We start from the raw sequence: 13,597 nt of genomic DNA, 5'->3' as shown, positions 1-13,597 counted from the left end.
AGGAGATTCTCTGATTCTCTAAGAGGATTGAGGGGATATCCAGGTTAAACACAGTGCAGGGGCCCAGACACACAGGAAGGGCTGTGCAGAGGGCACAGGGGGTAGTTCCCAGCCCCCATGGAACCATGCATGGTAGGATTGGTTACCTTGACCAATCCAGGGGAAAATCCCACCTGGCTGAGGAGCCTTGAGAACACAGGTGTTCCGTATGTGACACCTGATGTACCCATGCCATCAGGGATAAAAGGGCTCCCGTGCCATTAACCAGCCCCAAACTGCTCCAGCACTGCCTGCCCTGGGCGGGGAGGGTGGCAGTGACACAGAGGGAGCAGTGACACAGAGGGAACATCCCCACCTGGCCACTTCCCCCCTTGCCCACCTTCCCAGGCCATGTGGGGCTTTGGCCATCTCCATGCTGGCCACCTTGGGCCCCCGTGGTGGGGACTGGGTTGGGAAGTGCCTGAGGCTGTAGCTGGGGCCGGGTGTGTGCAGGGGACAGGGCTCAGGCTCCATTGTGGCACAAGGATGAAGGTGCTCAGTGGGCCCAGAGGATGCTGCTGTGTATTTGTGAAGTGAGTGAAATAAAATAACAGTGTAATTTTATCATCAGCAGCACTTCTCTCCATCCTCCAGGTGCTGTGTGAATGTTAAGAGAGTGTTTAATTCATTATCAGGTGGAGCAGGATTAAAAAAACCATTTTACAAATGAAGACACCACTCAAGAGAAGTTATTCACATCAGGGTGACACACTGGGAACAGAACAGATGGATTTTAATGAAAAATGAAGGGCAAAGGTCTGCCAAATGATGGACATATTTTGGTACATGAAAGCTCAGAGCCCAGGTATCAATTAAATCATCAATCCAGCTGAAGGTGGTGATGGTTCCTTGCGACCATCAGTAACCACGGCAGCCGAATTCGTGGCTCTAATGGGCCTTGAGGAAACTCTGCAGGTAATTTTCTCATTGTTCTGGTGTTTAGCTTCCTCGAGCCATGGAATGGTTTGGGTTGGAAGGGACCTTAAAAATTATCCAGTTCCATCCTCCAGTTCCTTCCAGTTCTTCCCGCTCTGCCCTGCAGCCCGCTCAAACCACTTCCCCCATGGCTGCTGCCCCGACAGCCCAGCACTGCCCCATCACTCGGGTGATTACTGGCAGGCTGTGGTGGCAGAGGCACCTGTGCAGTGGCAGGGGCACGCTGCAGTCTCTGCCAGGCGCTGCTGAGCGCAGAGCAGCGGCAGCGGCTGCGTCACACTGAGCCAGGCTCCATCCCAGCAGCTGCCTGATCAAAGGCAGCGAGCCCAGCACAGCTCCTGTCAGTGAGCAGCTGTAATGAGGATTTTCACACAGACAGCCTCTGCACAGAGAATCCCAGTGATGGATGTCAGCCTGCTTGCCTGTGTAAATAAACAGGGACAAATTAGAACCAGGGAGGCAGGAGAGCAAGGGCCACGTGGAGAGAAGGCACTCGGCTCAAAGCAGTGGGGAATAAGTGTCAGGGAGGCTGTGGCTGAGGGAATTTTCGAGGCTCAGTTGCTCACTGTAGCTGTGGAGGGCTGTGTGTGCCTCGGGGACCAGGCAGCCCCTGCTCTGTGCAGCCCTGGATCCACTGTCTCGTGCCCAAGTACCCACAGGAGCCTTCCTGTGCCCCCCTCCCTGGGCACGACTGGGACCCTTCTGCTCTCTGTGACATCTGGTGATGGGGGCTCTGCTTCAGCTCTGGGGGTCCCAGAGGGGTGGCCCTTGCCCCCCCCTACCCTGGCTCCTTGTGCCTTATTTTGTGGCTGGTGTTTACTTTTAAAACTCCTGGGAGTGCTTGGCTCCTCGCATCCTGCACTGACCCAGTTCTTGCTCGTTGCCATGGAGAACTGGACCCAATTCCATTAACAGTCCCTGGGCTGCTCCTGCCTGGCTCCGAAGCTTGGAGGATGCAGTGGTGAGCCTGGATGGGATGTTTGCAGGAGAGGGGCCAGGTGGGATTTGCAAGGGCTGATGGAGGGCTGGAGTCTCGAGCTGCCTGCCCCAGGTGGGTCAGGACAGTTCCTGCAACTCAAACTGGGTTCCTGCAGCTCAGGAGAATTCCTGAGGCTCCCCTTGCAGCCATTTTTAGTCTGAGACACAAGCACTGATGTCCTCACCACCTCCCTCCTGCCTCTCTCCTTCCCTTTCACATGCCTTAAACCCCAGAATTATTCAATAAAGGCTTCTGGTCTCATTCCAGGTGTTGTCCACTCCATAGCCAGACCAAGAATATTAAGCAATGCTCAGTCTAATGATCAAGAACACTCAGTTTTAGGGGGTGGTTATTCAGATGAGTATCTAAAATCTCAAGTTCCACTAAGGATTAATTTGGGGCAGCTCAGACTCTAACTCGTTTGCCCTGCACAGTCTTTGAGCAGGTCAGGGTGGCATTTTCTTTTCTGTCCATTTATTTAACTATTGGGTTTTTTTTTTTTTTTTTCCCAGCCTAGAGTGAAATCACCAGTTAAAGGGATTTTCGTTCCTGGATGGGAGAGCTGTAGCATGTATTCCTGGTGAGGATTATCCCACCCCAGTGCAAGCCATTGCTGCTGCAGACAGGACAGATGAGACATCTTGATGTCACTCGCTATATAAGCCCAGTGATTTCTCTTATCTCTTCACTTTGCAGCTTCCCAGAGCAGGGGGAAAGCCCCAGGGCCCCCAGACAGTGTGTTTTTAAGCTTTCTCAAGGGGGGGATTTTTAAAATTTCCTATTTCATGAACTACAGAAGAAATTAAAAGTAAAAAGCCAACACCAACCTTCCCCTCAGTCCCCAAAACCTGCCATTAGCCTTCCCAAGCCCATGCCACATGCTGTTTTTTCCCCTCCTGGCTGACTTGTGGAATGCACTTCTGGTTTGATTTTCAGTATTTGTGGCGCTGAAACCTCTTGTGTTTAAAGCACATTCCTGGAAAGCAGCAGCAAAGCTCATTCCATCATTTCAGAGCAGCCTTTTCCTTTCCATGAAACAACCTGCCATGTGAGTGATGGTTTTAAATTGGCTTTCACAACGAGGGATGCTGTTTCCTAGAAACCCGAGGTTGACAGGGAAAGGCACCAGATAAAGCAGGAGGAGAAAGGGAAGAGCTCCTTCCTGGGCTCATGCTGACACTGGCTGGGAAAGAGGTGACCAGGGGTGACATCCTTTAACCAGCTTCCCCTGGTTTCCAGGAGCTGTGACAGAGAGCCCTGGGCCATCCCCAGCACTCGTGAGGGCTGGAGCAGTGTTTGGCACTGGCAGGAGGGAACGTGGGACCAGTCCCACGGTGGGGATGGCTCTCAGGGAGTTTTGGCCGCAGCCAGAGGACACAGAGGTGACACTGCCACATTTCTTCCCTGGCACCACCTCAGTGCAGGCTGATCCTTTGCCATCAGCTCTTCCCCTGCCCAGCAGCCCCCAGTCATGCCCGCTCCTCGCTGGCACCAAGTGGGCTCTGAGCCGAGCCAGCCTGAGCAGCCCCAGCAGGGACGAGCTCCCGGCTCTGCTGTCCCAGTGCTCCTCATCCCTTTGGGCCTTGCCTTGGGCTGTGGTTTGTCCTGGAGATGGGTTTCAGGTTAATGAAACCCAAGGGTTTAAGGGATAATGAAGTGTGCCTATGGAAAGCCTGAAGGAAAACACATCCTCCCCTCCCAGGACTCATTTCCCCACTCAACATCATTCTACGGCCAATGGAGCAATCTCCGGAGCTTCCTCTCATTCCATCGGGGTGGAGGGAGGAGGGATGGGGCGAGTGCGAGTCCCGGCACCGCCGGGACCCTGCTTTGCCAAGGTGTGCCCTTCCCAGCACGTCCCAGCCCCGGCAGCTCCCCAGGCACCGGGCTAACATCCATCCTGGTGCTCGGCAGCAGCGCCCACTCCCAGCCCGAGCCACCGAGGCAGGAACCCTGCCAGCAGCACGGGGGAGCAGCGTGTCAGACACATCCCTGCAGAGAATTCCTGCCTTTCTGGAAGCTCTGGGTGCACTGAGCAGACGGTCCGTGCTGTGGAGCTGTTGTGACAGCCGGGGTAAGCCGCCCCAGATTAACCCCCGCCGGTCCGGAGGCCCACCCGGGACCGATGGGCGGCACGGGGCTGTTCTCACGCAGTTTCGGGGTGGGCCGACAGCAGAGCCGGGCAGTGCCTCACCTCTCCACGCCGAGGCTCTGCCGTTCAAGTGCCCATTTGTGGCCATTCGGGGAATGATTCTCCTTTGGAAGGTTTTATTTTTCAAAGAAAAGAAACTTTCCCCGCTGTGTCAGTCCCATGGAGAGGGGAGCAGGTCCTCTCCCAGGGACGACTGTCCATGGTGTAAGGAGAGGATCTGTGTCCCCTTCTACCTGGAAATAGCCAGATTTTTGCTCCTATTGTGTCCTTGCTGCTGGCTGGGTGCTCACTGGGCTCCGGGCAGGCTGGGTGGCAGGGCTCCGGGTCTCTCCTGCCATGGGGGCTGCTCACCAGGGTTGGGGAACCTCTGGCTTTTGGGACCTGTGTCAGGATCTGTTGGACAAGGGGCCAGAGCTCAGGACCACCTGCAGATCCCTGCCAGACCCCACACACTTGCCCCAGGACATGCAGCAAACCAGGTTGGAGCAGAGTGATGGGACGGATGAAGGGGACTGGGACAACCCCCTGGCAAGCTGTGGTGGTCTGGGGCTACCCTGCCAGTCTCTGGACCAGGGAATAAAATGTGTGGAAGTGGAGGCTGTGAGCCCTGGGCACTGCAGCGCCCCACTCCTCGGTGTGGGGCCGAGGAGGATCTTTGTGGCAGGAGCACCAGCCCCAGCCCCAGCCCATCACTGCTGTGTGCCACTGACAACCCACAGCAAGGGCAGATCTCTGACCAGTGCAAACGCCACAGGTCTGTTCCTAGCAGAAGCAGCAACTCATCCTCCAGGCAGGTTCCATGTGCTGGAGGTTTATCTTTAACAGGAAAAGCCTGGAGCAAAGGCATAAAGCAAGAAATATTTAATTCCACAGTGTTGGTTTGCACCGTATGTTTTCCACTTAATAAATATTTTAGGCACTTGTGCTCCAAAAATGGGCTCTGTCTTCTGCAGGTTTGTGTGCCTGTGCTCCCCCACATGAGGCTCCTCCCAATGTCCCTTCTCCAGCAGCTTCTGCCCAGTGGCACCATTCCAGCACGGGCTGTGCCCACTCCCTGCGCCCAGTCCTGCCTGGTGGGGCCCCTGGCAGACCCCAGGGATGTGCCCCCAGGGCTGGGGCTGGCAGAGGGGAGCCCCCAAGCTGCTCCCTGCTGGCTGCCAGTCCCTGTGCACGGCAGGGGCTCTGTGCAGAGGGCTGCCACGGCCACTGCTCAGCCCCACCACCAGCTCCATCCCCACCCGCTCCAAGGCAGTGCTGGGGCGAGAGCACCTGGACATGGCTGGCACTCAGAGATGTCCAGAATCCCTGCGGCCACCCAGGACTGGGGAAAGGGCAAGCGAGCATACCCAGTGTCCTGGATAATGGGATATCACCCAGGGGCTGGCAGCAGGGTGCTCGATATCTATGTGTACAGATGGTTTTGGATGGAGCTTTAGCACCCCCTGTGCCTGGCCACCCCGCACAAGGAAAGCTGCTGCTGGGTGGTACCACAAATCCCCTCTGCTCCTGTGGATGCACGGCCATGTTTTGCCAGGTTTGGGGAAGGCTGTGATGGCCAGCAAGAAGATCCCAGGGCTGTCCTCACCTTATGGCCTCCCTCACAAACAGACATACCCAGTAATGTATATATATTATATTATATTATATTTTTTATATATATATATATATATATACACACATGTTAACAAAGAAGTTGCAAAAAAACCAACAAAAAGGGAAAAACCCAACAGGAAGAACAGCCCTCCCCCCAAGTAAAACGGAAGCAGGAATGTTACACGTGGAAGGGGAGGCTGAGGGGAGCCAGGAGTCCACACATCCCGAACTTGAACACTGGTGTCACCAGGAGCAGAGGAACCAGCAGCAGCACTCTCAGCCCCCCTCCATGTCCTAAGCAGGGCCCAGGGATGGGGCTGCTGCTCCCCAAATCATGGTGACAGTTGGGTGGGCTCTGCTTTCAGTACCACAGGAGGACAATGTGGGTGACTGGGAAAGGCCCCCAGCCCCTGCTCGGGGTGTGGGGCTCCCCCAGCCCCCGTCTGGCTGGGTATGAGACACGTGTGGGGGCCAGGGGTCCCACAGTTAGTGCAATTTCATCAGGTGCAAATGTCACGTTAAGGGCTCATGGTGTCTGAGCTGAGGATGCTGAATGCTCCCTGGGCCCATCCCAGCAGTGCCAGCGCCATCCTCGGTACTGCCAGGGCCAACATCCCCCTCCAGTGCCTGCATCCCTCTGGGGTGACACAGGATCAGCAGCCCCATGGGACCGGCACGGACTTCCATGAGACCTTCCCATGAAAAACATCCAACTTAAAAGGGTGATTTAACCTCCCAAAGTGAAACGGGGCCATGAGCCAGGCTGTGGGGATGGCAGGCGTGTCCTGCTGCACCCTCCCTGAGCTCCTACACTCCGGGCTGGGAGGAGCAAACGGAGCTGCTCGTCTGCTCAGGAGGAGGCAGAAGGAGGGGTGTATCCCCTATGCCCTGCCAGGCACCATGGGGAAGCAGCCTGGATCAGAGGGAAACTCCTCTCAGCTTGGTAGGGCTGGCAGCAGGTCCTTCTCCGAGGTGCTGCCCACCTGCCTTTTCCAAGAACCACAGCCCAGACACACAGAGAGATGGCATGCTGGGAACACTCTCCTCCTGGGCAAAGCTGTCACCACCAGACTCACCAACATACATCCCCTTGGTCACCAGATGAATTCTGATCTGGCCCCAGATGAATTCAACCTGTCTCTGGCACAGCCCCCATGGGCTGAGCCCCAAGAGCCCTGTCCAAGCCAGCCACTCACTCCCAGAGCCTGGGCTTTGGAATCACAGGATAGGCTGAGTTGGAAGGGGCCCATCAGAATCACTGAGTTGAACTCCTGGCCCTGCACAGGACACCCCAACAATCCCACCCTGTGTTTGGGAGCATTGTTCAAATGCCCCTTGACCTCTGACAGCCTTGGGGCCATGACCATTCCCTGGGGAGCCTGAGCAGTGCCTGACCACCCCCTGAGAGAAAAACCTTTTCCTGACATCCAACCTAACCCTCCCTCGACTCAGCTCCAGCCGTTTCCTTCAGTCCTGTCACTGGTCACAAGAATGAAGAGATGGGTACCTTCTCCCCCTTGGGGGGAGTTGAAGATGACAAAGAGGCCTCCCCTCTCTTCTTTTCCAGCTGAACAAACCAAGTGACCTCAGCCACTCCTCCCAAGACCCCTCCAGACCCTTCTCCATCCTCACAGCCCTTCTCTGTTCACTCTCTAATAGCTTCATGCCTTTTTTATATTGAGGTGTGCAAAATTGCCCTCAGGGCTCAAGGTGAGGCTGCTTCAGCCCAGAGCAGAGCATGACAATCCCCTCCCTGGCCCAGCTGGCCTGATGCCCCCAGTACAGGGATTTCCCTCCTGGCTGACTGAGATCCAACTGGCCATGGACCAGGTACCCCAGGGCCCTTCTCCAGCTGCTCTGCAGCCTCTTGTTCCCCAGTTCATACACACAATCAGGGTTCCCCATCCCAGCCACAGAATCTACCACCTTCCCTTGTTAAACTTCACATGGTTGGTGATTCCCCATCTGTCTAATTTGTCTGGGTCACTCTGCAGGGCCACTCTGCCCTTGAGAGAGTTGACAGCTCCTCCCAGCTTAGTGCTGCCAGCAGACTGACTTAGTATCCCTTCCAGTCCTGCATCCAGGTTGTTAATGAAGATGTTGAAGAGCACAGGGCTGAGGATGGAGCCCTTCAGAACCCCACAAGTGACTAGTGCCAGCCTGATGTCACCCTTTGTGCCTGACCCATGAGCCAGCTGCTCAGCCACCCCATGGTGTCTTTATGCAGCTGTAGGCTGGACATTTCGTCCAGAAGGATCCTGTGAGAGACTGCTGAAGACTGCTAAAGTCCAAAAAGATTCCATCTCATGGTTTCCCTGGATCAATCAGGTGGGTTACCCTGCTGTAGAAGGAAATCAGGTTCAACAAGCAGGGGTTGTTCCCTATCAGAAAGCTCCACAGGGAGAGGCTGGCAGAGCTGAGTGGTCTCAGCTCAGTGGTCTCCAGTCCCACTGAGGCACCACATCTAGAGGAGGAAAAGGGGTTTCAAATGTCACAGAGCAAAGGCCAAGCACCAGCTGCCTTGGGCTGCCATAATGCCTGAAATCCTTGCCCCCACAATGTCCTAGCCACTCACATGCCCACTAGCCCCAAACTGTGCCACAGACCCCCATGGTGGCAACAGTGACAACGTGTGTGCCAGCCCAGCTCCTCCTGGCCTCTTAAAAAATTTTGGAGACTGGAGCTTGGCCAGGGGACTTGATGCTTGTGGTTACTGGGAATACTGGAGACAGCCAAAGAGCTCCCAGTAGCCAGGGTCTCCGAGCTGGAGACAGACTCAGTCCTGAGACAGACTCAGTCCTCTGCCGTGGAGTAAACAGGATGGCTCCACACTCACAGCACTACAGAATCATGGAATAGTTTGGGCTGGAAGGGATCTTTAAAATGCACCCAGTCCAATCCCCTGGCATGGTGGAGAACAAACCAGAAGTCAAGATTCAGTGCCATAAATTGAGATTTTGGGTCACAGAGCATAGAGGTAGTCTTTGAGCAGGACTCTACTGTGGGCTCAGAGTAGGAAGATGAGTTTCTGCTGCTGGGACACCAGACAGGACACTAATGGAGACCTATGTGGAGCAGGGCACTGCTGGCCAGACCCTGTGTTGGGAAGGAGCAGCTGCCAAACCTCTGTGCCAGGAGCCAAAGCTTCTCAAGATGCAGGCCTCCCCAGTTACTGGGAAGCTCTCAAAGGAGCACATGGTGGGCTGGGGGTCCGTGGCTCTCCACTGCAGGACCCTGAAAATTATTAGGAGCATGCCATCTGCAGCACGGACGGCCACCGGGAACACCCTCAGTGCCCTCTGCACTCCCACAGACCAGCGCCCTCCTCCACAGGACCACTATCCATCACACCACCACTGCCAGTGTCACCGAGCCCGAGGGCTCCAAGCCTTATCCACCCCACCAGGGAAGCTACCTCAGCCACATGGAAAGTGTCCTCCCTGGAAAGTGCTGCTCAGTGCTCTGGGTCCCTACACCAGCTGTCAGCGGGCTCCAGAGCCCATCCCTCCCGTCCCAACCTGCTTCTCCTGGTACGCATGAGCCATTCTCTGACCACCATGGCACCTCAGGTCACCCTGAAACACGCCCCGGCCTTTCCAGCCCACCAAGGGAAGACAGAACCATCCGGGTGACAATCTTCTTGGGGAGAGATGGGAGCAACCACCAAAGAGCTGCTCCAGCCACTCCTGCGCACCCTGGAGCTCACCAACAGCAGTTGATCTCCAGCTGTGGTTCGAGGTTCTTCCACTTTTTCCATTAAAGTAAGATGGAGCTGGGTGTGCATGGTGCTCGACCGCTTGGGCGCCACAGTGGCTCTCTGGCATGGCTGCCAGCGGGCAGCACTGGCCACCTGCACCCACTGGCACAGCCAGTGCTGCCACGGGGCACAGGCAGGCCTGGGCAGCCTAGTGACAGGCTTTCATTCCTGACACGTACGGGGACTCCTGGGGCCGGCAGTTACATTCCTGCTGCTCGGGGTAATCGATGAAATCTGGGGCAGGCAGCCCCGAGAGGATCATCAGGGATTTGTTCCAGATGGTAAAGGTGGGACACACTGGCAGGATGAAGGAGACTTCGAAGGTGTGGAGGTGGAGGGAGTTGGCCGGGTCGTAGAAGGAGAGCGCGTTGTTGTCGTAGTCCAGGAGGACACCGAGGCGCTTCATCTGCGGGTGCACCTCCACCAGCATCTCCTTGTTGTTGTGCCGCACCACGAAGTTGTTGTTGCAGCGGGAGAAGACCCAAGAAGAGGAGTTCTTCCCAATCCACTCGTTTTTGGGGGCTGACTTGTAAGCCACGCCGATGGCATACCTGCAGGAGAAGAGAAGCTGTGCTCAGCACCCTCCAGCCTCGGCACAGCACCAAGCCCAGCCCTGATGGCTACGGCACCCCGTGCTTTCAGAGCCCACCTGCTGTAGAAGGGCACAGGGTGGGCATCTCTGGCACAGGTCAGACTGGAAAAGCATCCCCCCTCACACAGGTGGTGCCTTACCAGGTGGAGGATCCCACCACCACCTCCCAGTAGTGGCAGCCGCTGTCGATGAAGACGTTGCCGGCCGCGCCGTAGCAGCCTGTCCCGCTGAACCTCTCCGGCGTGTGGCTCTTCTTCAAGGAGCTCTCGTCCTTCTCCATCTGCAGCCCATCATTGGAGATCTTCAGCTTCTTGTGAGCCATCTTGGGGTCCAGCTTGAATGGCTGACCTGTGAGGAGGACACACATGGATTAGGATTTGTGTTATTAGCACCATGGTGCAGGAATGATGCTAATAACACAAATTAGCATCATTTCTTCTAATGGGGCTTCTTCACATCCCATGTTCTCAGCTTTGCATATTTAATGGTGGTTTGCTTGGGTGTTTTCCCCAAAACCAGACCAGATCTGGGTGATGTCCCAGAGCTCCAAACAACCTCCTTTTTTGTTCATGATTTCCCTCTGAAAGTCCCAGACTATCCCTGGATTGGCAAACAAAACCCCAAGATGCTACAAAGAAGCAAATTGAGTTCAGCTGGGTTTTGCTGCTGTGTTTTCACATGAGATGCAGTAAAACAGTAAAGTGCACACAGGCCCTGGAGAGCACTTCCATGGGGTTCACCTGCTTCAGGACAAAGCAAATGACAGCTGCAGAGAACACCCCAAGTCCTGCCAATGCCTTCACCCTCATGTTTTGGTACCCAGCATGGGGCTTGACTTGCTGTGTCCTCCTTCACACTCCCATTTTTGGCTACAGACACAGGGTCCCAGCAAGAAGAAACAATGACATCACCACGGCAATTGGGTCCTGAACTTGGGCTGGGGACCCCCAGAATAGCCAGGAAACCCTGGAAAGCCAGGAAACACACAAGGAGAACCCCAGGACAGCTGGGAACATCTGCAAAGAGCCGCAACATCATCGACCATTGCAGCTGCAGAGCGGAGCTCATCTATGCTGTGCTCTGTAACCTGATGGTAGCTCGTGCTGGTTTTCCTTGGAGCCCAATTTGCTGAATAATTGAGTTGAGAAGCCTGAAAGTAAAGCTGCAAATTGGGAGTGACCTGCCCCCTCCTTCTTCTGGCTGCTCTGATCTTTCTGCCGTATCTTTTCCTGGCAGTAATGCAAAGAGACAAGCTCTGAGGAAGTGAGGTATAAAAATACTTGGCTCCATCAGAAGAGAGACACTCACAGCTCTCTTTCCAAAGGCAACCCCTTGCTAAGGTCGGTGTGAAGAAGTGGAGCCCAGCCCTTATCACTGGTTCGTGCTGCCATGTCCTGAAGCAAGTGCTTGAGCTGCATGCACAGGCAGTGAGTGCGATGGGCAGGCTCTGAGGGTATTTCAGAGAACGCAGCCAGGCACCTGCTACCCTTCCCAAAATCTCACTCTGGCACTGGGAAAAAATTTAGACTTCACAGAGGTCATAATGATCCCAACCTCAACCCCCCAGCATGGGAGCTGCCAGAGGAAGGGGGATTCTGACTGCAGCCTTCACTCCCTGCTCCCCCACCATCAGCAGCCTCTGTGCCTCCCAGTCACTGTTCTCCAGCCCTCCAGCCCTGCCCTGCAGAGAGCTGAGGCTTGCGATGATTCCTCTCATCACTGATGATTCCTCTCATCATTAACATTTCCTCTCATCATTAAAGTGTAGCTCCTGGGCTGGTCACTCAGATTACCTTTATCCCACAAATTCAGCTTGCTGGGATATTCCTGACAGCCTTTTGCTGGTCATCCCTGCATGAGGCTCGGGAGCCGTGGGGAAGCAGCTGCCTTCAGTGCTGGACACAGCTGGCTGCACCTCTGGAGCATTTATCAGCTGGATCAGCCCTCCCTTCCCAGCAGAGCCAGAGTGAGCAGAGCAGAGGAAATCCTGTCTGGCACTGGGTGTGAGGGAGCAAAGGGGAGGCAGCCAGGAACATGGTCAAGGTCAGTGGAATGCAGGGATGGAGCCAGGCAGAGAGAGGTGTGTGCTGGAGCTGCATCCCCATCCTGCAGGACCCCAGACACCCACCCTGCTCCCCTGGACCTCACAGGGCTCCTGCACCCATCACAGTGAGCAGGGGCTCACCGGCTTGGGACGCTCGTGTCACCCACCCAGAGGGACAGCGAGGACAGGCTGCCTGCTGCTTTACATAACAGCTACAGAAATAACTGGAACGAGATCCCCGGGAGCAGGAGACGACATCCAACACTCGGCCAAATCCGGGACAGCAGCCCAGCCCACTGGGGGTCAGTGCAGGGGTGCCCCCGGTGCCCTGCAGCACAGCAGCTCCTCTGTGCCCTACTCCTCTGGCTGCAGGGGCACAGGGACAGGGCAGGGCGGAGAGGGCGGACAGCTGGTGACTGCATTTGGCAGAAAATGTGTGGAGAGAAAGGAGGGATGGATATGGATATGAACTCTGCACCCAAGGATGCTGCAGGCACCCACCACGTTCTGCCCAGAGAGCAAAGAAAGCTGCAGGGACACAGGGACACAAAGCCAGCCCCTCCTGCATTCTGTCCCTCCTCTCTGCCTGCAGTGGCAGTATCCCTACGACCACCAGCCATCCAAGATGCAACTGTGGGGCACAGGACACCCTCAGAGCATGGCTGCCAGCACCATCCTGTCCTCCCTGAAGACATCACCTTCGGCAAAGAAAGAAACAAAGATGCAGCACTGTACTGCTGAGTCATCAAGTCATAGGAAAGCCATAAATCCATCTAAATTTTCACAGATTCCCTGCTGGGAAGCTTCTGCAGGGATCATCCTGCCCTTCAGAACACCTGCACTAACATGATTCAGTCAGTAATAGTGACCTTGCAGCCCACTGCTCAAGCATCAAACCCAATCCTGACATCTCACATGGGATGTGGATGGAGCCATCCTGTAGCACACTAAGGTGTTGCAAAGATATGCAGAAATTAGGAAAAGCCAGAATTGTCAGGGAAAATAAGACCAGGATGCAGTGGCCAAGGCAAGGGCTGTAAAACACATTTCCCTGCACTTTATTTATGGCCAGAGCTGGGCCTGTCCCTGCATTCCAGCACTTTCAGCTGCTTTTGGACACTTGCTCCTAAATAAGTCCTGCTTAGGCCCAGCTGCAGCAGAGGATGGTCTCTCTGTCACTAAACCAAACCTGTTCTCCCAAGCTTCTCTGCTCAGGAGCACAGATTTAGTGCCAGCACTGACAGCGCTGATGCTGTGGAAATCGATGTGTCCTGACACTGACCTTCTGGCGATGGAGAGAGCTCTCCAGACATCCCTTCAGGAACAGAACGGGCTGTGAAATATGTTAATGGTGAGCTGCTGTTTCTGTGTTGAGCCTCTGACACTTCCACCAAGGTTACAGCAGTGGGAAAGCATGGGTGTGATATCCTCTGGATATTGTCCACTGGAAAAGGAGAAACCCTGGTCCCAAATACCAGCAGGAGGAAAAGCCAGTGGGGGCAGGC

At 55.4% G+C, this 13,597-nt stretch overlaps 1 protein-coding gene and 1 long non-coding RNA gene across 6 annotated transcripts in view; one reads left to right on the top strand and one right to left on the bottom strand.

Annotated features, from left to right (window-relative positions):
• The first annotated feature begins 1,789 nt into the window (after positions 1–1,789).
• On the top strand, positions 1,790–2,081 carry LOC137482259 (uncharacterized). Its single transcript, XR_011003969.1, has 2 exons — positions 1,790–1,973; positions 2,036–2,081. It is a non-coding gene; the product is annotated as an uncharacterized lncRNA (long non-coding RNA).
• Positions 2,082–9,065: 6,984 nt separating this feature from the next.
• Positions 9,066–13,597, bottom strand: part of MID2 (midline 2) — a 60,502-nt gene continuing 55,970 nt past the window's right edge. For all 5 annotated transcript variants that reach the window (XM_068205025.1, XM_068205029.1, XM_068205028.1 and 2 more), the window contains 2 exons: positions 10,189–10,396; positions 9,066–10,007 (listed from right to left, as the gene is read on the bottom strand). In XM_068205025.1, coding sequence (XP_068061126.1) covers positions 9,605–10,007; positions 10,189–10,396 — 611 coding nt within the window. In that variant the 3' untranslated portion in view covers positions 9,066–9,604. The remainder of the gene's footprint in view (positions 10,008–10,188; positions 10,397–13,597) is intronic.

Source organism: Anomalospiza imberbis, chromosome 14, assembly GCF_031753505.1.
Source record: "Anomalospiza imberbis isolate Cuckoo-Finch-1a 21T00152 chromosome 14, ASM3175350v1, whole genome shotgun sequence".
In the NCBI taxonomy this organism is placed as follows: domain Eukaryota; kingdom Metazoa; phylum Chordata; class Aves; order Passeriformes; family Viduidae; genus Anomalospiza; species Anomalospiza imberbis.
Note: the sequence above shows the minus strand (reverse complement) of the source record. Positions and strands in the feature narration are given on the sequence as shown.